This window comes from Eucalyptus grandis, chromosome 1 (genome assembly GCF_016545825.1).
Source record: "Eucalyptus grandis isolate ANBG69807.140 chromosome 1, ASM1654582v1, whole genome shotgun sequence".
NCBI lineage: Eukaryota > Viridiplantae > Streptophyta > Magnoliopsida > Myrtales > Myrtaceae > Eucalyptus > Eucalyptus grandis.
In genome coordinates this window covers 17,729,438-17,756,486 of record NC_052612.1, presented here as the reverse complement: position 1 = coordinate 17,756,486, position 27,049 = coordinate 17,729,438, and the positions used below count along the sequence as shown (strand labels likewise).

At 37.6% G+C, this 27,049-nt stretch overlaps 2 protein-coding genes across 8 annotated transcripts; both read right to left on the bottom strand.

The window, feature by feature from the left end:
- Nucleotides 1–4,508: 4,508 nt before the first annotated feature.
- LOC104428377 (phosphoribosylglycinamide formyltransferase, chloroplastic) lies at nucleotides 4,509–10,253 on the bottom strand. Of its 5 annotated transcripts, none has more exons than XR_005549943.1 (7): nucleotides 9,479–10,253; nucleotides 8,509–8,620; nucleotides 5,985–6,161; nucleotides 5,751–5,877; nucleotides 5,414–5,549; nucleotides 5,255–5,304; nucleotides 4,509–4,810 (listed from the first exon to the last, which is right to left on the bottom strand). XR_005549943.1 is itself a non-coding variant. In XM_010041391.3 (6 exons), exons 1-5 carry the CDS (start codon nucleotides 9,852–9,854, stop codon nucleotides 5,436–5,438), a joined length of 906 nt encoding a protein of 301 aa, XP_010039693.2. In that variant the 5' UTR covers nucleotides 9,855–10,253; the 3' UTR covers nucleotides 4,879–5,304; nucleotides 5,414–5,435. The 5 variants fall into 5 exon arrangements, 1 of the variants encoding a protein (XP_010039693.2); XR_722079.3 differs by lacking the exon at nucleotides 4,509–4,810 and adding an exon at nucleotides 4,879–5,148; XR_005549942.1 differs by having other exon boundaries at nucleotides 5,255–5,549.
- A 1,490-nt stretch (nucleotides 10,254–11,743) lies between these two features.
- Nucleotides 11,744–26,289, bottom strand: LOC104428556. 3 transcript variants are annotated; one of them, XM_010041556.3, is made up of 24 exons: nucleotides 25,714–26,269; nucleotides 24,886–24,957; nucleotides 24,033–24,076; nucleotides 23,847–23,958; nucleotides 23,537–23,608; nucleotides 22,888–22,950; nucleotides 21,093–21,170; nucleotides 20,910–21,002; nucleotides 20,394–20,513; nucleotides 19,423–19,509; nucleotides 19,018–19,221; nucleotides 18,883–18,930; nucleotides 18,071–18,325; nucleotides 17,133–17,239; nucleotides 16,250–16,494; nucleotides 15,987–16,055; nucleotides 15,831–15,895; nucleotides 15,499–15,668; nucleotides 15,292–15,370; nucleotides 14,205–14,460; nucleotides 13,769–13,814; nucleotides 13,162–13,270; nucleotides 12,533–12,595; nucleotides 11,744–12,091 (listed from the first exon to the last, which is right to left on the bottom strand). In XM_010041556.3, exons 1-24 carry the CDS (start codon nucleotides 26,059–26,061, stop codon nucleotides 12,011–12,013), a joined length of 2,886 nt encoding a protein of 961 aa, XP_010039858.2. In that variant the 5' UTR covers nucleotides 26,062–26,269; the 3' UTR covers nucleotides 11,744–12,010. The 3 variants fall into 3 exon arrangements, with proteins under 3 accessions (XP_010039858.2, XP_039166207.1, XP_039166214.1); XM_039310273.1 differs by lacking the exon at nucleotides 24,033–24,076 and having other exon boundaries at nucleotides 25,714–25,852; XM_039310280.1 differs by lacking the exons at nucleotides 11,744–12,091; nucleotides 12,533–12,595; nucleotides 14,205–14,460 and having other exon boundaries at nucleotides 25,714–26,289.
- Nucleotides 26,290–27,049: the final 760 nt, after the last annotated feature.

The following is a 27,049-nucleotide window of genomic DNA, read 5'->3' as shown; positions in this document are numbered from 1 at the left end:
GGGTCTTATGTTGCCAGCCTGGCAGAATCTTTGACTACTTTGACTCCTTTTTTTATTAGTTTATTTTTCTGGATAGCAACGTCCGAAGGCTGTCCAAACCCAAGGTCCATTTCAGCGTGCGTGTAACACATGAGTTTCCTATAGTACCCCCTCGTTCCGGACAGAATAGGGAGTAGGCCTTGTCACAGTTGCCATTGACATGACATATCAATTGTTAATTCAATAATTCAAACATCCCTGTCAGCATCCCATCCAATGTCAAAATTCTTTTTTTTTTTTTTTTTAGACACTCTCATAAGAAACGCTAAAGAAAAACTACTCGACAAAAATTGCAATAAGATTGAGATTTTGGTAACTTTATATATTATATGTGACATAATAACATTTTTCCCAATTTAAAAGCATTCTACTTTTAGCTGTCAAGCAATTTTATTTTAAATACATGTTGGTTGAACTCACTACAATGAAATTACACAATTATTGCATTTTGGGACGAGTGTTATCTTCTCTATCATCGCCCTTGACCATGTATGTATACAAATATCTTTTATCTTGGGCTAATCTCAGGTTTATAAATTAATTAGATAAGATAACAAGTCCTTCCATAAGCATTACCTCTAAAAGTAGTATGTAGGATTGTAATTTACGAGGGATTGATCATTCTCCTCACAAGGTGCTTTCTTGCACTCTACTCATTTTCTTCCAACTAATGTTTGTGCTTGCCTCATTGAACGCCGTGAGTTCTGCTCAACAAAAAGGAACATTAGTGCAAACTTGTGATTCTAACATATAAAATGTCCCTATATTTTATACCAATGATGATTAGGGATTTTTGAACTGTTGTCGAGTCACTTTATTTCATGTTAATATATGACATGCATTAAGAATTTACCTTCATTTTGTTCAAAACGAGGAAGATTCATATAAAACATGGTATGATTCATCGAATCATTCATTAAAATAAAAAAAAATAAAAAACATGTTTCAGTTATACAAATGAATGGGATATAAATTGGAGACAATCATGATTTGAATCACCTAAGTATGCTAAACGCTTCATCCCTCTCACCCGATGTATGGGATTCATCCTCAATACATAGTGCATCTTAACTTACCAAAAATTCAAATAGAAAGTACATGGCAGATTATTGTTAAAACATATGATATATTGCAAGGCCACGAACGTCTCGGGACAAATCAATAAAGCGAGCATTTAAGAATACCAACAGTTGGATCCAGCCAGGAGGCGCTCGTGTGCTCAGGACATACATTCTCGAAGGACATGAATCCACACGAACGCCAGAGAATTATCGACTCTGTACAATCATCTGCGAACGCGAGTGCATGGGGCTCCTCATTATTGCGTTTCAATCGACTCTCGCGTCCCCACTTTCCGATTCAAACAAGAAAGCATCGATCCATTGAACATCGACCATGAGATCATAAATGTACCTAACCTTTTCAGTGAGACAGAGGTCTCTCATCTTTGGTAGGAGGAAGATCGCTTTCATGCTTACTATCATGCTATAAATGCATTGGGGTCAGATGATCTTACAGTCCCTGTACTTGGACTTTTCTTGTTCTTCTTCTTTTTTCCTTCATTTTGGGAATGATCCAACTGAAAATCTCAAGTTGTTCAATGGTTATGAACTCACGTATACATAAAATCAGAATAAACCCCCCGAAAATCTAATGGGGAAGAGTTATATTTCTTGACCTGATCTCTTCATCTTGCCAGGTAAATGTCTCTATATTTATAATAACAAATCTGGATAAATTCTCTATCGAAGTCAATATGGTTCATCATATTTTAGAAAGTAACAAATTATCCAAATGAATAGTGATAAATATGACTCGTGTTAAAAGAAACTTGGGGTCTGTTTGATAATGTTCATATTTCTCCAAATTTTTGTTCTTTTATCTTCCGAAACAAAAAAAGAAAAAGAACAAAAATCTACTCGGTAACGTTAACTAATTTTTCTATTTCCTGTAATAGATTTAGAACATAAACAAAAAGTAGAAAAAGTAACTTTAATTTTAGAAATAAGTCTCCTTTTTGCTTTTCTCTATCTTGCTTGTTGCCTGCTACCCCCCCCCTTGCCACCACTCGCCCCCACGTGCTGCCGATCGTTGATCACTAGACGCCGAACACCGAACACCGAACACCGCCGATCGCCATTTGCTGGCCGCTGTTTACTAGCCTTTGCCGCCACCGTCGACTAGAGGAAGAGCAAGAAGAAGAAGAGAGGAAAAAAAGGAAAAAAAAATTATTAAAAAATTAAAAGAAATTCAACATTACAAAAAAATTGTGGGTTGTATCAAAGGTATTCCTATTCATTTTCTATTCCAAGAATAAAAATTTTGTATAATTACCAAATGCATTCTTTTACTCAGAAATTGTTCAATGAAATAGAAATAGAAAAACATTATTTCTGAAAAAAAAAATTATTCTCCAAAGCATAAATGTTACCAAAGAGGCTCTTGGTATCCTATAGCGCTAGCTGCAACTAAATGTAGCGTACATCGAGAATGAGAAATAGGCGATGCACCACTCTCAATGCTACTCTTGGGGCCAATTTTTCAGCCATCGTTGCAAACCGTCCTTCTGTATGAATCGGGTGCATTCGATCCACCTCCCTATGAAAGGCGTCCGATCAGATTATATGAGTGAGAGCTGCTGCTCAATCTTTGATTACCACCGTACAAGGTCCAAACTTACTCGGTGGGCACGCAAAGACAGCAGCTCTTTAGCTGTCAATGGTTTCTCTGGTAAAATGCCGCTAGACAGAAGTGGTTGATACAATGTTTCTTAGGAAAAGGTGCTTTCTAACGAACAATTATTCTTCATGGAGTTAAAAGGTAGGCGAGGCCACCTTCCACCAAGGAGGCGGGGGACAAGTAAGCAAGCTTAAGGTGGTCCTGCATTTAATTTAGCCCAGTTCGTTTGTTCAGGTCCGTGCTTGATTGATGCATCGGAATGGCCCTATTACATTTTATGTGATCAGGATTTTTAGTGTATGTTTCTCTAAAGTCTCGATATCTTTTCCATTTCCCTATCCGCCCTCATTTAAATCATCCGGCGAAAAAAAAAAAGAAAAAATATATATATATATATATATACATGCAGATTATCTCTTCGTTTGTATAAGAGCACTATTTGAAAAGGACAACGAATGACCATGCAACTTTAAGAAAATCACCAAGCCTTGGGAAAACTCCTTGAATTCGAGTTTTTGGACGCAGAAGGAAGGTGAAAGGAGGATCACATGAACAGCTAACACACTTCGCTGTATTAGTTGGATCCAAAAGATATTAAAAGCCACAACGCCATCAGGCAGTCGAGAACCCGACAGAACCGAGGCTCGATCTGTTGACCGAAAACAATTAAAAAGCGTAGCCCAAGAACATGACGAGCCATTGAACACAGAGAGGCCACAAAGCTAAGGCTGGTTCGGTCTCTTTCTGTTCAGAAACTCTTGCATGTTAGGTGGTGCATGGAGATCGTCTGATGGTGAAGCCGCAACAGCTTGCAGATCGATCCATGCTCATTCTTTTTTGCGTCAACGTGTTCACTTCCATATCATAAGATGGTTCGCTGAGATCTGCCTTATTGGGTGGTGCTGAGTCCTTGACAAGACTCAACCGACGAGATTTCCTCGGCTCTAAGCGTTTCCCAAGACATGATGTTTTCGCCAATTGACTCCCCATGATGACACGAGCTTCTCGAATAATTTCATCGATCAGAAGGTTTTTGAAATTATGTACCTGACCTAGAATCTATTACGAAAAATGGTCCAGAAGTTTTTCCCCTTCATACTCTGTCCCCAGATTTGATATTCTTTTTGTTCTCTAGGCAAGACACCAAAATTTGAACGAAAAAATAATCCTCGTTGTTTGCAGGTCCTGACTATTAACAAATAGAAAGAGGGTTTTGATTATCAAGAACTCGATAACTGGTTTGGGTCTACTATTGGATGGGTATAGCTTACAAAGTTGCAGACTGAGACAAGCATGGTGTGCTCAAGAATACAGAACAGATGGATCATAACAGATGCTGAGAAAAATTCAATGCCAATGATGGATGCAAGCGTGAAGTTTTACCCATATTGGCGACAGCAATATGCACAACACTTTAATCACATTATACATTCTATGCTTTAATCACATTATACATTCTATGCTTTAATGACAAGCAAATAGCCCGATGGGTTTGAGTTCAATTGAGCATGATATTTCTTACTTATCTTTTCGATAATCCAATATTTTCCTCCCACTCCAAGTTTGAATCACAATATTGCGCCTCGCATGTACTTATTCATGAAATAATAGACTTCAAAGGTCCATTCGTCATTGTTGATGATTAATAGAAACTTTTCGGTTTCAACTGTAGTATGATCTCTTGCTTATGCATGATAGTTCACCTGTTCATTTTGCTCCAATCTCAACTCAGGTGTCCTCTATCCCAGGTTCCATCAGTCAAAGCACCAAAGATGCAACTACACATTCAAGGACTTAAACTAGAAACATCAGTTGATTGAGTGAGGCCACACTTGATGAAAGCTCCAGCTTTTCTACATAAGCCATAGGAAGAATAGTGCACAACTATGGCCAAAGAATAAAATGGCAAAAGAAACATAGAACCAGAAGAAAAAAAAGAACCTGCCACAGAACGCATTGGGTTTTCTGTCCCATGTAGTATACAATGCGGAGCTAAGACCTTGGTTCTGTAACTTCTAGTAAGCTAAAGGATCATCAACTCACCATTACACCCACATATAGTATGCAGATTAGGCCACAACGGTATTGAAACCTGGTCACGGATGCGACATTGTCAAGTTGCACGATATAACTAAAGACTTCAGTCTGAAAGTGTTCATGTGAATGGGAGGAAAAGGGGAAGCCATTGATTTTCTCCACATGAAAAGTAGAGAAACCAAGCTTCGAATCTGCAGATTTCAAATATTTTGTTGTGTGATCAAGCTAGTACCTCTTACTTGATAGCTCTTGCACAATCCATATCCTAGAGTTACAACATGTATGTATCAAATTACATTCCCAACCCCAGAAAAAGAACAGGAAAACTATTCTATGAGGCCAAAAACAGTGGTTGCCCCTCCTTCAAAGAGAAATGAATGCGGAACCAATCCCCTTCGCATTCCAGAAGATATAAATTTAGAGGCGCTCCAAGCAAATTAAAATATCTTCAGATTGAAAGAATTTGAAGAAAATTGAAAACCTCAGAAGGGAAACATACAGTTGAGCTCTTCACAATCCAAGATGAATAAAGAGTATAGATCAGGCAGCCTCCCAAAAACAAGAAAATTCTTCAGTAACTCAAACTTCCTTTTTGCTGTGAGCAGGTATATTCTGATGAGGAGAAATATGTATCACAATAATAAAGTTTAGGCCATACCGATAGCTGATAAATAGTTTGACTAACTGTATAAATTGGGATCGTCTATGCTCTGTATGAGGGGAACGCCATCTTCCCTCCAAACTATTCTCCCTTGACATATTGCGGCGACTGCCTCCACATATAAACGATGCTCCTATAAACAAACAAGATGTGACCTAAAGATTAGCTGAATGCATTCTCTGTTTTTTTATTTACCTCAAAATAAAAGTGGATTAACAATATTTATCTAGCACCTGCTAGTTCAATAAAATTGATTAGAACAGAATAATAAATAACACTACAATGTAATTTTTGCATAGAAATTCAGCAAAATCATTATAAAGGTATCATTTACCTCTTTGAGAACCCTTGCAGCCAGTTCCTCTGCAGTGTCAGTAGCCAACACTGGGACGACTCTTTGAGCAAGAATGCGTCCCGTGTCATAATGCTCATCAACAAAGTGAATTGTAGGCCCTGAATATCTACCAGGAAAACGCAAGAGAATATATTGCAAAGGAATGATAAGGAACCAATAAGATCTGAAGGACAAGACAAACAGGGACATGTGGCGTCAAAGTTGGGAATGTACCTAGCCCCAGAAGCAATGACTGCTTTGTGCACCTTCATTCCAAAGTAACCCTTTCCTCCAAAAGCAGGAAGAAGTGATGGATGGATATTAAGAATTGATTTGGGATATGCCTGAATCAATTCCATAGGTATGAGTTTCAGGTACCCGGCAAGGAGAATGAAATCAACCTCATATCTCCTGATCAACATAAAATAATGAGTGAATGTTAATATAGCCGCTTAAGTTTAATCTACTTTGCTAAGTGCTTAAAAGATCAACATGATAGCTATCTTGTGGAGCAAGTGACAGGATTTCTTCCACGGTAGCCAGGCTAAATCTAAGCAACTGAATACATGAAACGTTCTATGAGACTCCATGTCCAGAAGCAAATGTCAATTGAAGGAAAACAGAATGTCTGACTCTCTGTACTTCCATTGTTTTTCCCCTTTCTACTTTGACCACCAAATAGAAAACTCTGCAATTTTATTGCTTTTTCCTCCTCTCTAATTTGAGCTATTAGACAATTGTAACCACAATGTGTAAACCCCACATGAAATAACACAGCACACACAGCAGCTAAGTGGTCAACACAAAAGCAACTATGAGAATGGCATCCATGCTCAGGTATGCCTACTGGTTTACTGAATGGATATTCTTGCCCTAAACTCTTGTTTTCTGCATGGAGCACTGTGGCTGTACCATATGTTGCATGAAAGGAGCACTCAGTGACAAAATTATACCCAATAGACCCTGCTACATGTTCACACCAATGATCTCCCCGCACCAATCCTGCGGTAGGTATTGGTAAACATCCACCTACTCACAAAATCAACAGGTCCAGATCACCCTTCCTCACAAGCACCAAACACATCCATTAAATACATATGGACGTTCTCCTGAGGTGATGTCTGAAGATGATAGACTGGCAAGTGCGTAGCTCAATACACAGTTTGGAAATGCCAATGTCTTGTCAAACACACATGTCTTGTGTCGATTAACAATTTTGTCATGGCATGCTCACTTCTTTGCCTTTTAGTTTCCGTGCCATAGTTAAGCATGACAAAAACTGGACACACATCAAAGTAAAGAAAATCATAAATCAATATATTACATGCAAAATAATATGGACATATTATAACCTACTATTTTCAAGTAATTGTCGAACCAAAATTGACAATTCTGCCAATTTCATCACACAAAATGTCCATGAAACTCAAATTCCTATGAATTCTATCACTAACAAACTGACAAGGTGGCTAATATGCTTACAAACCAATGTAATATAGCTATATATAGGGAGAACAGTGAAAAAACTGAAAATCACGTTAGAGAAGCTTAACATCAGGATTATCATTGCACAACACCCAAATCCTCCCCAAAGGAACATTTCTCATACATATTATATCCCAGACTTCACAAGAGGACGAAATGCATTATGCATGTAATATATTTTCTTGAAAAGTTACTAGTCTGGACAATAAATATTTCAAATCTAGTACTTTTGTAAGACACACCTCCTCTATAGATAACAAATCTTGTTTAGTAAAAGATTAAGGATTAACAAATACCAAACATTAAGATCTTGGTATAGTATAAGTATGGAAATATTCCTTTAGGGAGGGTTTGGGCATTGTGGAACGATAGTACCGTTGTTGAGTTTCTCTATTATGATTCTCCATTTCTTCACTGCTCTCTCTCAATATATAGCTTTATTGCATTGGTTTGTGAGCAGATCAGCTGCCTTCTAAGTTCATAAATAATACACATTAAATGGTTAATACGAAATTGATAGTTTCATGGACATTCGGAACAAAGAAATTGACAAGAACTATCAACTTTGGTATCCCGTTACACGAAAATTGTAAGTTCCATTCTATTTTTCAAGTTCCATATTTTTTTGCGTTAAATATTTTGGTTTATGATTTTCTTCACTACGATGTGTGTCCACTTTTCTCTCATGCTTGTATATGGCACAAAAAGGAAAAGATGTGAGCATGCCATGACAAAATTGTCAATCAACATGAGACCTATGTTTGATTGACAAGACACTAGCATTTCCAAACCATCTTTTGGAGCCAGACACTTGGCAGTCCACCGTGTTTTAGACATCGGTGCAGGAGGATGGCCATATGTATTTAATGGATGCATCTGGAGCTTCTAGAAAAGGACAAAACGTCCCATTGATGTTGTGAGTAGCTGAATGTTGACCAGCTCCACAGCAGCATCAACGCAAGGAGATCATATGTGCTTACATGTTGTAAGGGCAGGAAGGTATAATTTCGTCAATGTAGATTCACAATTGAATAATGTTTTTTAACATTTGGCAGAAGGCAAAAAGTTACTTTTCTACTATTGCTTAAGCTAAAAAAAACAGGCTAGTTTCTCAGTAAAAGCAAAAAAGCAAACTGCAATATAAATGGTAAATTCTTCATTAAAAACTCTAGACATGATTAAGCAATTGAGTGGATCATCCTTTCACATGAAACAAGCATAGCATGCAAAGATTAAACAATTAAATCAATAGGCTAATGCTATAACAGCTCACCTTAGAGCAGCCACCAGATCACTTGCAAATAGTCCATTTGGTTCTTCTTTAGTTCTAGGGAATAAAACAACAGGGATGTCATTGTCTCTAGCATAGACTGCACCTCCACAGCCTGTCATGCATGATTTTCAGAAACATTAGTCATTACTTAAGTACTGAAATCAATAGTGACTAAGGACCTTGTTAAGTAATTGAATATGTCCTTGCAGCACATGGGGCAAATAGGACTGCATGCAGCAAACAAATATGAGAAAATCCATGGCAATCTAATAAAGGAATGGCATTGAGAATCAGCTAAGGGGGGAAATTAGAATACTGATTCAAAATGCTCCTGATATCAAGCTGTAGAGTGAGTGATATATAAACTACACTGAACGGTGAATGCCATCGAATTTCAATTAGCAACTCAGAGGATTTTTTTCTTTCTAGAGAAAAAAAAAACAATTAATTCAGTATAAATGGCATGTGAACTGAAGAAGCTGACAGAATAGGTGACAATTTTCAAATACAAGACCCTTGTAAATAATCAGCTTATAAAAAATATATCATACGGGAAACATGTACAATTAGATAAGCATGATGAACCTAGGATTTTATTACTCAGTATGCAAAGGTTGAGCTTTCAAGACAATTCCACAAAATTGTGCTTTTGTATAAAACAGCACTGAAATATACAGAGAAAAGAAGGCAAATTTTGAAAGAAGAATAACATTATCAAACAAAAGAAGTTGAATCATAAAAAGCAGATGAGGTGACAGGTGGGTTATAAAACAGATGATATGGGTTATAAAACGGATGATTATACATTCCAAAAGTCACTAAGTACTTTGAAAACACAGAACATACATATTCCTCCAAAAAAATCCTTGCTTTTATAATTAACAATAGGTATCGAAGTACAAAACATATACCTGATTGAGGATGATGAATGCTAAACTGTAAAAGCTGATGAGATATGGTGAAGCCATACCTCCTTTGTTAGTCACTAAAACAACGACTTCTCCATGAACTGATCCTGCAATACAAGCCTCATGGATGGACCGAAAGTTCGATCCCCCTCCAGACACAAAAACCGCCAACTTCTTCTTCTTCACTCCATGTTTCACATCCTCACCCTCAGAACTCAGACTCGCCGCTATTTCCACGCGACCACCAGATTCTAACCTATCGTTCAGACAAGAACCTCGAAAAGCCAACCGGTTCCGGGTTCTCAGTGACAAGCAATTGCTAGTTCGAGCAAGACGGCCAGAACAAAACGAAGGCAGCCGCAAGAACAACGATTCTGGGGTGTTTCGGATTACCGGAAGTTTCAAACTTGTGCGCAACCCAGGACCAAAAGACTCCATCTTCGCCTACCCTGGCCCAGGGATTGAACTACCAAGAAACTAGAGTCAAGTCAAGAACTCAATTTTCCATTCCGGCACCATGCAAAGGCGAAGGTGGTCCAATGAACTAATTCAGCCCACGACAAATTCGACCTGCAAAGAGAGCCAGAAGCGATGATTGCGCACTCCAGAGTTGATCTCTGATTCTTGTGAAATGGAGATCAGCAGCGAAACGACGGCCGGGGAAAATGCGTGGGCGCGTGCCGTCGGAGTAGATTGCGGTGGCGGCGGTTGCCCTCCTTGGTCGCCGCCGCCGCCGCGGTTCAGCGCCGCCGTGGGGCGGGCGACGGCGGTCGGAGCGACGAGGGGAGAGAGGGGGAGAGGCAAGGAGCGTAGGCGGCGAAATGCGAAGTGAGAGAGAGAGAGGGGGGAGGGGTTTTGACTTTTGAGTTTTGACTATGACTAGTCACCGATAATTTCTCTATTTTTTTTTTATAGATTTAATTGCAAAGAATTACAATATGTACAAGTGTAAATGCTACATAACGATATTCAAAATAATTAATAAGTATCAAATATCTATGATGTAGCACACTATAAATATTATTCTTCATAGAAGTTTTTTATGAAGACACAAATTGTCCGTGAATTTTGACTCAATGCATAGTGTGGCCCTTAATTTTTTAATTCGTTTAATATGATCCATAGATTTTAACTTAAAATATAATGTCATTCTTAAACTTTTAATATATTTAATATGATTTTTGGACTTTTGGCACACATTTAATTTTATCCCAAAACTATATGAAAATATTCAATTTCAAGATAATATTGAATTTTTTTTTTTATATAATTTGAGAGTAAATTGAATATGTACTAAAAGTTTAAAAATCATTTTGATTAAGAAGTTCATTAGTTACATTATAAAGCCAATCAGTTATGGTTCTCACTTGAGCTCCAAATTAAAGAAGTTTATAAATATATTTTACTATATGCTAACTTTATGATGTATTTTTTTTTTTTTTTTTTTTATAACCGAAGAACCGCCGGGAAATCACGCTTCAAGAATCATATGACCCTCCAATACTTGGTAACATCGTCAAGCCTCGTCGCAAATTGCTATTTATGATGCACTTTTGTGTTTCTATATATATATATATATATATTTGTACAAATAGATTATATTTCTCAAATTAGAGATAGTCACAAATAAGATGATAAATAACGAAAAGATTGGGTGGGACCGAGGGGAGTGGTACAGCATTGAGGTGTAGAATTTTGAATTTCAAGTAAGAGTAAGCGAAGTTTCATAACATTTATTCCCATTAAAGTATAGTGAAAAATGATAAAAATCTTACATCCCAAAAAAAAAAAAAAAATACAAACAAAGCACATCAATTACTCTTGCAAATTTGCATCGATATCGTATTGACCTGCCCGTTCCCCATTAACCAAGCACTTCAAAGAATTACTTCAATAATTACATAAGGCTTGGCACACATCGAGTGAGTGATAACTTATGAATCATTCGACAAAATCTCTCACAATCATATAAGTAGCAAGAATTCACTAGTCAATTTTTAATTAAAACCCAATTTGAGAAGGTAAAAGGCTTTAGGTACTTCAAGAGCATGAATACTCTCATCTACTCAAGTTTCAAATCAATTCTTGAAAATGTTATCATTTCAAAAGGAAAATGAGGAAATTCATAGTATTTAACATGTGATGATTGACTTTAGATGACAAGTATACCATTCACTTGGAGTGCCTCATAATTTTCTTAGTAGGGATCAAAATAAGTAATAGAGACTTTAACAATATAAAGAACACGCTATGGCCAAGAAGATAGTGATTCGACTTCCTCCTAATTTCATGGTTCCGTTTATGTCCAGGTTAAAATAACGCCACCCTGGACGAAAGTAATTGTAAAATTATGTGGCAGTTGCATAAGATCATAACGATCGTAAGGTGCTTGCTCAAAGCAGCTAGTTATGCTAGCTGAAAGGATGGAAATTATAATAATAAACTGCTCCTAATGTACCAGAGAAATACAATTGCAAGAGCTGATTTTCCAAACGAAACCTACACAGTTCAGCATGGCAAATCCACAGTAATTTAGGTTATTCGCCCTCAAAGATTTTGTAATTGATACACGGAGACTTCGCCAACTTTAAAATCTATGCAAACCTCTCCGAACCCAAATCAAGGAGGGTACGGAAGAATTCGTGAGGGTACACGGGAGGCTTCTCAGCAAGTGCCTGAGATATAACACGAAGCATGCTTATCAGGGAAACAACGTAAGGGATGGATGCCAATGCAGTATGAACACTAACAAAATTCGACTTCTAATAAGACCACATCAGTACAACATAGTGAATGCATTGAATCACCGTTCTAGAGATCAATCATGATTTTCTCGCAAGTTGCTTTTCAGTACTTGCACCCATTTCTTTCTTGAGAGTTATCACAGGCAAACGATGCACCAGTTTACAAGAAGAAAATTCATCAGTTTGAAACCCTGTGCTTGACAACCTGTGAAGAATGAGAACTATAACGCTCGTTTGGCTAATCTGCTGCTCATTGTCCTTCCTCACTAGACCGACTCATTTATCATCTTTTTTGTTATCGTATTCTATTTCATGTATGTCTGCTCTCTCACTCATGCATATTGTTTATGAATCGAGAACTGTGAGAATTACCTGATGAATCAACACGGTGGAAGGAGTCATTCCGGGTACAGTATTGACCTCAATAATTAAAACCTGCAAATAAATGATACCACACACTTTACATAGAGAAAGCAAGAAGATAGTATTAATTATCACAAACAGTCGTCTATGACCTACTTTAAATGCCATTAGGTTCTACCGAAGTCAATCTCACATGAAGAATAAGGATTATGAGATCAGAGACTGAATCAGGCTAGGTGATGTTCTCATCCATTTTACATGTCATCAAGCAAAAATCTTTCACAGGAAACAAAAAGATAGTCTCAAACTTCTCGATATACCTTGACATGCTTAAATGCACGTTATACATATATTATGAGGATTCAAAAACAACAACCTCTTCTATCTAGTTTCATATATGGTGGTAATCCTTGGTATGCAATTGAGAATATTTCACCTATAATATTAAGAAACCCATTTAAGATTTGTTTTCCTAAGGGAGGGACTTCATTCTCGGTTCCCTCAAAGGATTATCACGCTGACTATAATCGGCAGTCGGACTTGGAGCTAACAATCATAAACACAGCAAAATAAGGAGAGAGCTATGTTTTCACTCCAACTTATATTTAGGTATCATGAACTGCTTGAATATAAATTACCTCTCCTGTATCAACATTGACAAATGCATCAATGCGTGAAAACCCTTCTAAATGTAGAGTGTTTGCGATCACTTCTATCCTCTGTTTACATCTCCCTAAGGCTTCATCACTGCATCAATCACAAATCAGTTGGATGAGTTCCAGACAGCTGACAGTATTGCATAGGAGAAGAAAGTTCGCAAAAGTCCAATGTCTTAATGGAAGCAGATACAATTTCCATTTTAGAATAGAAAAAACCATGGAAAACATCAAGTACAGAAATGCTAGAAATTGTAAAATTCATCAGTTTGCATTGCTGAAAATGCCATAACAATGTAAAATTAAAGCAATGAACAGACTGCAGCAAATTCAGTAACTGCAGGATTTTCACTCATATGGTCTCTGTGCAGAAAATTTAGTAAAATATGAAGGACTTCCTTGGAAAAACTCAAGTTCAGTGAAATATGAGGATCATACATGAGACAGACACTTAAGTAGGTCATTGACCCATTGATGCCAAGTGATAAACATACAGATGCAGCCATCAAAAGGGAAATTGTCTCATGAAGGAAATAATTGTCCATAGTGAGTGATGCATTTTCAATGTGAATAGATGTTCTTAACAAACCTCATAATTGACACTGGTGGTGGGGTCAAATTTATGCCAGTTCCACCTGTCAAACAAGTTCAAGATATGTTAGATCATCAAGATAAGATATATGGCATAACCTTCTAGCAAAGCTTGAAAAGTTCCACCACACGAAGAAACTAAAATGCAACCATAACAAAAGTTCAGTAAAAAGAGTAAAAAGATATTGTTTTCCTAGCTTGTTGTTTGACATTACTTTCTGAGTGGTAAAGAGCAAAAGCGCCAATTTCAAAGCATTATACCCCTGAAAATAAGCATTAGCAACACATGCAAAACTTGAATTGATCGAAATTTCATTTCATGATCTGTCGCTATCCTTACTGAAGTACATCTTGTTATTAGAGACAGAATAATCAGGTAGCACTTTAGGCGAAGTTATGTGGTGTGAAGGAAGCAATTATTGATGGATGCACACCTTGAAACTTTTCTTCAAGTGACAGAATGTCGCCAGTTTCCTTTACAGTTATGCTAGGACTCAGTGAGTGCATGGATCCTCGTTTTCCTATTACTCCGACTGTAATTTCTACCCACCGACTGCGTCCTTCCCACATGAAGTGAGAAGCATTTTCATTCTTGGATTTTGACGACATAATGATCTCATCAGTCTCAATAAATGGTTCGAAAATTAGGAACTCTGGAGGAGGGTTCGGCATCTCAATCATCCCATGAGCCTAAAAAGTAATTGAAAGGAAAAGGTTAACTCAAGTATGGCTAATTGCAAAACACTTCCTTTGAGTTGATACTTATGAAGAGACAATGTAATTGCATGGTGGATAGATGAGTTAAGGAAATTTCAGCAGAACTGTTTGCTACGCAAAAGATAGTCACTAATGAGCTTATTGTGCTCTACATATATCACATAAGCGGCAAGAAGAGTTCATAATAGGAAAACATTACATAAAAAGGGTGCAAGCATTACATTTACTACTCAGCTATGAGAATTGAAGGCTTGTCAGCATATCCAAAAAAAGGACGAAACTCTACCAGCACAGGCAGCTCTTTCACTAGATTACGTAGAAGAAGTTGATCAAAAGCATATGACTTCCCATCATTTAAAGCACATAATTGTTGAAAATGGGCAAAAAACCTTGAGTGTTGGTGGTTGGTCACATATTGCATACGATGAATGATTTATAGTACACTATTTGAAGAAATTTGATTTGTCTTTGATTGGATTCAAGGATAACAGACAATTCTAGAACCAGTTATGGGACATTAAAAGACAATTAGATGCATATGCAATCTATAGCTCATATGTTTAATCCATCATTTGGGAGCACTAATAACATTTCCTTTTTCATGGAATGTATACATCTTGAATTGTTGTTTCTTGTAAAGTTTCTCCCTCAATTCAATAAGCATATAAATTATTTCTTTTTAAAAAGGCATTCCCAAACATGACAGCAGCCTTAGAACGAATGCTCAGTGATGATCATGCAGAAGTTTGTTTGGCAGAAGATAATTCTGAAATGAGCGGTAAGTATGGCAAAAAGAGTGTACACCTTTGAAAAACTATTTGGAGGAATAAGTAAAAGGCCCTCTTCCAAGGCTTTTATGTATACTTTCAGGTCCTCTGGACAACTGAAATAAGAAAAGAAATGGAAAGGACTACAAGGTCAAACTTCATCTGTTTATGCAAAACAAAGAAAAGAAAAATCAAGAATGCCATTAGAGTGCACCGGCAAGTTTGAAGAGCGTCGAAAACCTACCGAAGTCTTGCAACCCCAGTAGAGCATCCATCCCTAGCCGGCTTTATGCATATACTTTCACACTGGAGCTTTGAGATCACATCTTGCCATACATCAAGTATTGGTACATTCAGCAGATCCTTTTTACTCCACACTTCTTTCTTTATGGTAAGAACTCCCAAGTTTGCTAACTAATAAGCAATCATAGATTTCAGTCATTACAGATTTAATATTGAACCTTGAGACAAATGGGAAACTAATAGTTAAGAAAGCCCATTTGCATTTTCTTCTTATTCTTCTTCAATTTTTCTTTTTTTGTTTTCCCAAAATGCTTAAGAGCACAAGAAACATACATTGCTTAGAGAAAGAGATGTTGAAACTTTGTCCATACATGTCCTTGAAGCCATCACACCAGGGCCTGTGAAGCAAGAACAAACAAGTAAAAGAACTAATCAACTAAATAGCAGACATTTACAATCTTCTCAAATTATGTGTTATTTGCAGGAAACCTGTATAAGGAACTCCTTCATTCTCTAGCAAAGACTGTAATGTACCATCCTCCCCAATGCCTCCATGCACTGCAGATGATTTCAGGAACACAGAATGTGAGTTTTAGATTAGTATCACTAGCTGAAATTTTCACATTGAGATTTTAACATTCCAATACATTGATCTTTCTGCCCTCAACTGCTAAACAAATTGCCAAAGTTGGTGCAACATCGTGTAAGTACATCTATCGTAAACAAAAAATGTAATGACTTCTGGAAAGAACCTGCAATGAAAACAGTGGCTTGAACTTCCTTGGCATGCAGGATCCACTGCTCCATTGAATATTTGACTGGCAGTTCATCAGCTATATCGAATCCTGAAAACCACTTTTGATTCCTCAGACCTTCCATGAGATCGCTCATAACCTGTTTCCGCAGTAGAGATGTCAATGCAGCCCGGGATGGTTCAATTGCCTCAGCACACGCGGCAAGAACTTCTTCGGTTGTGTGTCTAAGCACCAGGGAGTAACTGCAGCAACAAAAGAAGAGTGAAATTGTGAATCAACGAACAACATCAAAGGTAGAAAAGACAAATTGTACTGTGGATGTTACAGTACATATATGTGGAGGTATTTCACTGTATTTTTTTCATGCAGTCAGTTATACAGGTCTCATGTCAAATCATGTGAAGGATGATCTGTTCCATAAACACTGGAAATGTCCAGCAACAGTTCTAATCAAATTGATAAACAGTTATTTTTAAATATCTAATACCAAAATTGGCATAAGAAATTGAGATTTGCTAGGATTTTGCTAGCATTAAAGATTTGCTAAAGTGACAAAGAAAACAAATTATTGGGTAAAGCTTGCACGTTAGTGTGCCACATGGCTTAACCTCACATGAGCATTATATAAATACACTGCTTGAGGGAAAAATTAAACGAAAATAATGGCATAGTAGTAGAGAAACAAAAAGGTTGAGCCAAGAAGTCCAACAAATGATCATTGGTCCCTAGACTAGAACAAATGCAGTGAGAACCCTCAAGCCATTGTATAATTTTACTTTAGAACTCCACGACTTGCCAAAACATGGAACCCTATCTCCAATCATAGTATCTATCAACAATCTTGACTAATATTTATAAACAGACACAGAGTTACACTTACGGTAGAGACCAAACTGCCCATGAGCTCAACTGAAAATCCTCCCCATTCACAACTGTGCCCAAGGAATGTTGGTTTGAAGGAGCAAGCAAACACGGGATCACTTCAAGCTGTTACAACCGAAGTTCTACTTAGCACAACTAACATGCACTACAGTAGTAGGAAAAAAAAATTGATAACATGAATATATCGCATGGTGCCTTTTTTTCTGTAACAAGGATCTACACCAAAACACTAAATTCTTCAGGAAAGACCGGTCAAAACATGAATCTAAAGCAGGGATAAAAAGCAAAAGCACATAGAGTAGGGACATAGTTGCTAGCTCTTGTGTTCCCAGAATTTGGTGAATGAGATGACTCATGACTTGTTTGGGCCAACAAGCAACAGCCATAATCCATTCATGAGCACAGTAATCAAACTTATCCAAGTCAAGGCAGCAACTGATTTATCACAGAAAATTTTTATTGCAGCCTCCTCTTCATTTAGTAGTTAGCAAGGGGAAGTACAGACAGCTTGAAGAAGGAAAATATCCAAAGGCTTTGTGAAAGAAAATCAGAAAAGGAGTACCTTATGGACTTAACAAGCTACTCAGTTATGATGCAATTAAACAGCTGATATCAGAATTGAAGGAAAAGTAGGATGACAAAGGCTATTTTAGATATTAAACCAAAGTCCCAGGCATTTTTTGCTGCCACGGTTTTTCTTTTGTCCTTTCACAGAACAAAGTATTTCTCTCATTGCCATTTACAAATAGCTATCCCAGGAGTAATGATCCAGACATTTAACATCTTCCATGAGAGGCTTCCCAACCAGGAAACTCAACAGAGGGATTTATACATCCTATATGCTGAGTAGACATTCATAAAGCCATATCACTTCAGTGGTAAAAGAATTGGTATGCATTTACATCATTGCAAGAGATGGCTAAGATGTGGCCTTACATCATCAAATGCTTGCAGGTTGAGCCAAACGTTAGTGCCGCTCATGAGGGACACTTGTCTCTCAGAAGTGTTTCCTCCAAATATAATAAATATCTTGCGACGCTTTTCAAGTTTTCTAGAAGTTCCAGCAAGTTTTGAGGAGTTGTCGACTCTGGGCAAATGGCCAGATAGATCTTTATGAGATGCAAGATCTGGAAACCTCAAACAGGCATGATTAATAATGCTCCGAAGGATGTTTGAGTGAGAAAATCCCACCTGGACATATTGAAAGGCCCATTAATGCAGAGCAGTAGTTTAAAGTCTAGAGATGCAATTCTTTTAACCATTTATAAGGTAGCATAAGAAGCTAGAAAAATATCCATAAACTTCATTCTCATGTACATGACCTATTTGCTTACATGGTCCTTAAATTTTGACTTTGCCGTGACACCTTAGAATTGGTAAGAGCACTGCAGTTTATCTGAAATCTTAATTTGGTAGATTATGGTGTGACTTGATATTTAAATTCTCTAGAACCACGCCTCACCTGCCTGTAGGCTTGGATTACATAAAACCTCTTGCGCTGATACAACATATTATTTGTAGATTATTGCCAATTTATTCAGCTAAAGCTCTTAGATGAATGTACAGAAGAATCTTTAATGCTACAACATCCATGTGTCGAGAACTTCAAGTTTCATTGGAACTATTGTGCTGCGTAACATTCATGTAAAATTGCAGAAAACTACATAACATAAGATACCATAAAATCTGTGCCATTGACAAGCCAAGCTCTAGTCGCTAGGAGCCAGCAATACATAAATCAGAAGTACCTTCGAAGCTTGCTGAAATAGGAAGCTAGTCTGCTCCATCCCACTTATCTGGCTCATATTGCAAACTTGTGTCAATTGTCAAGAGCAAATACAGACAATGCTAGGATTGGGAGAACAGAATTTGACTCTTCTTACCAGATTTATGTCAGTGAAAACTATTGTACCATAATCAGTCACACCAAATACTTCCTTAGAAGATGATAAATGCTTAGAAGGCAAAAGCCATCCATCAATTCTGGCAAAGTCACGTAGCCCCAGCTGTTTAAACAACAGTGATGCTCCTTTACGTATGTCTTCTATTACATCTACTGGAAAACGAGGCGGAGTGTGGTATGCAACCTGTTGATGATTGAGTACACCTTCTACTGAGTAAAAGAACTAGTGGGCATGTGGAAATTTAGTTGACATCTCCAACTAAAGAACTTTGAAATTGCCTATCATACCCCAAGATGTCCCAAAGCTGATACTCACAGATATGGCTTATATGCTATCGAATTAAGTATGAATAACCCTCATAACAAATCATATGGAGATTCCTACCTGTTGAGTTGGAAGATACTTCCTACGGTAATTGAAAATTGCATCTTTCTCCCTCACATCAACATTGCCATGAAACTGGAGCTCCACCTGACCACATATGCTACAACATTGTAAAATCCTATTATGATTTTGACCTTTGAATTTCCATCAAAATCATTTTTAAAAGCCCACTTATATCCATATGTAACAACATTATATCAAGCAGAAAACCTGCAGGGTCAATAGAAAGTGCCTCCCCATGATACTGTCTTGTGTGCCAAAGGTTAGTCTAGTGGCAGATCGTGTCTATGGCCACTGATGCCAAAGATGTTGAGGAACAATTCCATCTATTATAGGTGTATTAAGGGGTGTACTTACAAAAGGTCATACAATGTAAATTATAAATAAATAAATATGGCGGCACAGTGAACCCCAAACATTCAATCCTGAATTAATTATTAGATTAGATGTTTGCGGTGGTATAGTGCAAAGAGTAATGTATATTGCTATTGAAGTGTATTGAGTAGTGTTAGCCATTAGTTGGCGCATAGGATTAAATAAGATAGCTATGACTTTATGTATTAAATGTGAGATTATCCATATGCCCTTATACAATATAGCTCCTAGGTAATTTTGCTGAAAGTCGATTGAGAAAAGTATGTAGTCCTTTCACCTTCCATTTTTCTCTCCCATTCTCTTTGAATCCTAAAATTTTATCAATTACAGACAAGGGGTGCAAAATAAACCCCAGCCATCCAGTATTACATTTTTCACTTGTTCTTCACTTTCATGGAGACTTAACTTATCCTACAAAGCATCAATCAACCTAAATAGTTCTACAGTTCTTTTCTGTTCTTGCTGCCCAATTACTTCACCAAATTAAAGACAGCCATCCTTTCAAGAAGTAGATGAAAGGCTTTACAAGTTGAGGCAGTTCAGCCTAAAGTGAACTGATAGGATGAAAGGCATAATAATTTTAAATCTTGAAGTACCTCAGTTGGCAATAATGCAACAGGATGGCTATCGAACCCAGAGCCAACATCAAGTACAATGGCAGTGAATTCATTTCCTCCTTCAAGAAATAACTCAACTATGACCTTCTCATCAATTCCCTGAAGATAATTGGAAGAAAAGGATGATTGCATGTGTAACAAGAAACCAAAAGTGTATTGACAATTCCGAAGGCTGGCAATCACTTCCAATAATCCAGGCTACTGTACTGAGGGAAGAAAAGCATTCAAAGACCAGAATGTCAAGTGGATGGAATCAAAGTGCAATTTCTGCGTGAAAAGGTACATAAAAGAATTTCTATGCTCTCATGCGTCTCTGCAGGAGATGTATTTCACCAAACAAAAAGAAAGCAGTCACATCAATACAATCGTATTTCCTGCATCGGAGTCTAACCAACAATAATCTGCATCCACTTAAATTAATCTTTCTAGGCTCCACTAGTTGCTTTGAAAGTTCAGAATGAAATCCGGCAGAAGTTTTGGGCCAAGCTCAAGTACCTCTGAAATAATTTCACTGGCTTTTTTGAGAGAATCAGCTGTGCCATAAGCAACTGTTACACCAATGCTTGATCCAGCTCTAGCTGGTTTTACCTAAAAGAGAATGAACAGGGAACTTTAGAACTTGACACTTTCTTCCTCCTTATCAAGGCTTTTCAGGCAAACAAAGGTAGAATTCCTCACCACAACTTTCCCAGACATAGGATCCAGTTGGTTTCTCTCAAACCATTTTTCAAGTTCAGCTTCGTTAGCCTCGCATCCCTACATGCAAGAGAGTGCCCATGGAGATAAGTTAGCTATACAACAGCACTGAGTGACACAACTTAACCTATCTTGCAGTTTTTTTAATTTCCTTGAATCTTCCGAGAAAGTAAGTTTTAAACAAGAATCCGATTGCTTATGCAACTTGAGCAATGACAACAAGGAAACTAGGTTAAACATTTGTGAAAGCTTGTATACAATTAAAAAAAAAAAAAGGCTTATGCAAAAAGAAGATGAGAAAGTCTCTGTTCATGAAATAACGTGCCACCGTGAAACTTGGATCATTAAAGGCAAGCCAAAACGCCATGCATACATTCTGAAGTAAAGCTAGGCCAAAAATCCCCTCACTGGTCACTGGCCCAATCCACACATATGCAGGGCTATTATTGATCTCTACTTGCTGAACTTTGATGGCTTTCCACAGAATAATGCAGCTTGAATCTACTTTAATATTCTGAGCAGATGACTCTAAGCAAAAGGATCTAGAGTAGCTACTCCATATCTAATACATGGAAATGGAGTCAAGACCAACCCAAACGAATAAAATGAAGCGAAGAATTCAAAAGTTGTTGTGAGATGATTCATATGTAGAATAGATGTGCAAGACAGATGCCATGCCACAATCAAATGTTCTGGGCCAAGGCACCAGTTTTATCTTTTCATTTATCATCAAACTAGAAATCACAACATGGTATAAAGATATAAATTATAGAAAAAGACCACATAACTCTGAAGATAATAAATCAAATTGTTTTCAACATAATCCTCAATGGAAAGATATGATGATATAATATAAAGGTAAAACTTTAAGCTAAACTTAAATTAGAAGAAAATACTTAAAAAAAGGAACTGATAATATAAATCAGAAACACTATAACTTACTAACTAAAATGACAATGTACATTTATGTTAGAAAATTAAAGATACCAGTTTAACCCCAACTGAGATGTAAATCTAGAAAGTGATTATAAAATATCCATTCTCCCTGAAGAAAGAATTTGCAGCTGAACAATAAAGAAAGGTCTTTTCTTTTCCAAAAACAAAAATCCAGCAATGCAGAGGCTATCACTGAAAAAAGAATGATTTACCTTATACTCTTGTTCCCGGTTAACGAGCAAATAGATCATAAAAAGCCCAATCATATGTCTAGTGGCCCAGGAACAGTCGACTCAATTGCCAAATCATTTTTACATGACACTACAAAAAACAAAGGACCAAAACAGCAGAAAATATTTTCATCCCGATACCACGGGCTAAGGAGGTTCTATCTCAAGGTAGTATATGGATGATCAGGGAAATAAAGCATAGGACAAGAAATACTCAAAAAAATGAGCAAGCATTTGCAGGCATACAAACACCTGGAAGCCTAATACATACTACTGTGAAAAAATGACACTGAACTACATTACATGACTTACAGATGGACCTCAAAGAAATAAACTTATGAATAGGATAAGGAATGGCTATGAGGCATATCAGTCAGCTAAAGCTGATTTACAAAGAAAGAGATACTTGAATTGGAAGAAGCAATTACTTGGATAAAGGATTTTCATTTGTTATGACTTTCTCACAGAATACTCAGTATGAAATAGCATTTAATACTAAACGTAGAGGTGACTAGTGTTTGGTAAACTGAAAAAACAGAATGACAATTGGGGATACTGTCTTTCACTATTGGGATTTGACAGCTAAGTAATAAAGTTCCTAAAAGACATACCTGCACAAGAAAACTGGGTACTGTCACAAAACCATGTTTGCTCAGCTCCAATGATGCTTGATACTGCCAGGAATTATGACAGACAATCTTTAGCATAACAAGAGCTGAGGAGATATAGCCAATAGTGTCTGTCTCACATTGGCCGACTGTGAGATCTCTAACATAAACAGCGTCATGCAGAATCATAGAGATCACAATTCTACTGGGCACTACTCTCCAGCGGGATCATTACTCCACAAGATCAATGTAATTTCTTCATGATACCTTTTATATCAAGGCATTTTACAATTGGCAGTACACAAACCAAAAGACAAAGAAAGTAGCTTAGTTTCTATTTTGTGGAGCTAACACCTATGCATGTAAGCATTTAGCAACTCTATTCTTTCAGAATCTTCATACAATGCATGCACCTTGGCATAAGGGGTTGTGATCTTTGAATGTATTAAATTATACAAGGTTTTCAATCAGAAGTTTCTGCTAAAGTTCCCAATTTGATACTGTTAATATGGAAATCCAACTGGCTATCTTGTTTGGGCCTTTAGTACTGGAGTTTGAGACATGCATCTATAGTCAATTGGCTGTCAATGCCTAAGAGCTATCTCCAAAAAAGCTTTAGAACATTGGCAGAGAATAAAGTTAGTAGGTTGACCTTGTCAAATGCTTGGCAACACTCACTTGATCCAGTTCCAACAAATGGAATATTGTATCTTTCCAGTAGTTCCTGAAGATTTCAACAGACACAGTTTTGGAGGTAAAAAAAAGTCTGATGACAAGGTGCAAACGTGGTGCACAGGTTGATTCATGGACCTTAAGTCCAACTCCACAAGAGAACGCACATGCTTATGCATGGTCAGAGCTAATGGTAATGCTCAATCTCATTGCTCAGGCTCAAGTTTGATCTCAGGTATTGTGTTAGATACATCAATATCAGTCCCTTTCATAAAGAAGAAGTACCACACCTGGATGCCACCATCTTCTCCAAACTGACCATGGATTACAGGGAATACTATGTCTACAGAAGCTGCTAAATGCGCTGCAAAGTCAGATAGAGAGCGGAAACCCTGGGCTAGGCTACATAGACAGTAAATGAGGTGTGTCAACATTTTTCCTGTAGGTGAGCAACCCCTAATGATTTGCCAGCTTACCTTTCAAGTTTAAAATCAAAATCTGCAGGAGTGTTTGAGTATACCTGTATAAGGTATGCATGAGGAAATCAGAACACAACTTTGGCTACGGAAATCAAAGCTTGAATATAATTTCAGGGAGAGAGCGATTTAAGTATGCAGGCTAACTAGTCATTATGTAACCAAAATATGTACACGAAGCCAGAAGCAATTGCAAACAATGACCAGATGCTATATTTTTTATTAAAGGACAGCAACATAAATCAGACAAGAGGCAAACTTTAGTCGGAGGTGCATTTTCAGAGACGTAACATCTATGACCTTTGGTCAAATGAACACGTCGCATATTTCAGCCAAGTATTACCTTTCTAGTGTCTCTAATGGCAAGAGCCTTGCTTGAAATTAATATCCTAAGCATGCCCTTCAAAAAATGACTAATCCTTGACCCAGTATCCTTGACCCAGTAGTACACAACATTTAACTGGTCATCCTTGTGACAATATGCGACTATTGAAGCAATTCTGGTTAAAGCTCGTGGTCACACATCCTGGCCTCCTAGATGTCTGGCACCAGGTGAATGATGGCCCTGTGCTAGCCTTTCAATTCTCAAGTCTCAAATAATAGCAACTGAAGTGTTTTCCCTACTTATTGTAATGAATCATCTTGATCTTTTCATCTGACTGCATCTGATTTGAAAACATACTCACACAATCTTATGCTTCTAAGTAGCAAATAGAGACAAAATACATTAGACAAAGGTTTAGCAAACCAGGCTTTTAACCTGATATCCATTAATTGCCACACACAAGTGCGAGCCCAACCCATTAGCTGATAAGAAAGGAGCTTGAGATTACAGATAATTGCATGTACAAACCTGAGCAGTTGATATAGCATATGCATTTAGGTCGCAGTCAATGTAATAGCAGCTAACATGCAAATCTTCCCCCTGTCAAGAGAAAAAAAATCATCACTTCAATCACTGCTTTCACTCATAAATCAAGAAAGAATAGAAGTATCACAAGGAAGTCCATAATTAATAAATTCATGCCCTACATCACTTGCTAGTGATGCTCAGAGGATTGATTGGTACAAGAAGATCAGCATAAACGATTCCCTAACAACCAATTACAGTTATACTGGAGATGAAAATTCATTGACCTACATGATGTTGAACAACTTGGATGTTTCAAAACCCAACATTATTGATGAGAAATTGTTTCATAGCAAGTAAATCCAAATGTAACTATCATTGGCAAGGAATTTTATTCTCTATACCGAATGCATAGCACTGAAAAAGATTCTCCCAAGAGCCTATAAACTCCAGAAACTTCTTTCTTCTCTATTACAGTAGTTCGGGTATACTATTTCCTAGCAGGGAAGACATTGACTGCAGGTCACTGAAACACCATGTTTTTCCACAAGTTGACGGGTTAATGTAGATTTCATATCAATAAGTTTTTAGATAACAATGGCATTGTTTCAGTATCACTAGTCATTGCAAACAGTAAATGACGTAATATAAACAATTAAATGCCCACTTCTTTTCAAAGTTTAAATCCGACTGGGGGCAACTGAACTTAACTTAAAAATAAGTAAAATACCATCTTTTTTCCGCTCAGTTGATGTACCATCAGCACCAATTGTGCAGTCTAATGTTATACCAAGATAGCCATGCATGAATCAATAGAATCCCAATGGTCACCTGAATGTGATCAATCACTGATCGCGCGGAATTCATCGAAATCCCTCGCTCCGCGGATGGACCTCCACAAATCACTCCAACCCTCAAAACCCCATCTCTCTCCTTCTCCCTCACGACTCCATCATCCACCGCAACCGCTGTGGCTGCTTCCGAAGCAGCACGCGCGGTTCCAACTTCACGGGAACACGCCGCCCTTAAGCTCCAGCTCTTCGAACCCGGGTTCAATTTGAGCAAGCCCAGCGAGTGAGCCAACGGCTTCGACGCAGCAACCAGCGTTCTCAGGTCAACAGCATCACGTCCCCTGTTCTCAACCAGAGAGAAGTTGGAGCTGAAACCGAAGGACGCCATTGCACAGAGAGAGAGAGAGAGAGAGAGAGAGAAGATGATGAACAGGAAGAGCGAACTCAGGAGAGCAAGTTTCAGAGTGTTATAGTGAATCGAAGTGCCACCGGGCGAGCCATCAAGCCCACTCTGTATTTGTCTCTGTCTCTCTGTCTCTCCCCTGTTTTGAAAATTAGTTTTAGACGGCAGAGCAACGCAACTGGAAGTGGTTGGGGGAAATTGACGGTTGTCGTTTTGGACCGAACGACAAAAAATTAAATCAATCAAATGGATTGATAAATTGATTTTCTTTGCAATTATTGGTAATGGAGGATGGGGGATGAAGCAGGGGAAACGACAATCGACCTGGGCTCTTCGATTGGTATACGGTTGGGTAGAATCTGCTTAGTGGAAAACAAGAGCTAAAAGACAGAGAGAAACGACACTAATTGAAGGATAATTTTTTTCTTTTTCTCTTTTTTTTTTTTTTTGTGAAATTTGAGAGAGGCTTCAGACCAACATTGTACTTCTTTTTTGTTCTGGGAATGGTGGTGATGTTACGGATAATACTTGTGTGGACTGGACCTATATTGATTGATAAGTTACAACCGTTACAAGTACAGAGTTTCACGTGAGATCTATAAGTCAATACGGTTGATTCATCATGAATTGATTTTACGTGAGAGTTTGTCTTTATTAGGCGCTTTAAGGGTACTTTTGCAAAATGGTTTTACTTCCCATGAATACTTTAATTTCTTTCCCAAGTCACATTCTTATGTAAGACAAGATAGCCCATTTTTTCACTAAGCCAGGACTCTTTTCTTTTCTTCTAAGTTCCAACAGAACTTTTTCAAATGGGCTCTTCCCAACACAATCTTTCCCTTATCTTTACTCTATAGACAGGACTGCCATGGGCACCAGGTGGAAGCAAACGAAGCGCGTCGTTCCTAGTAGAAATAAAGATGCCACTAACCCAAGCCGGCAGAGATAATGACTAATAAAAGATCATCACGCC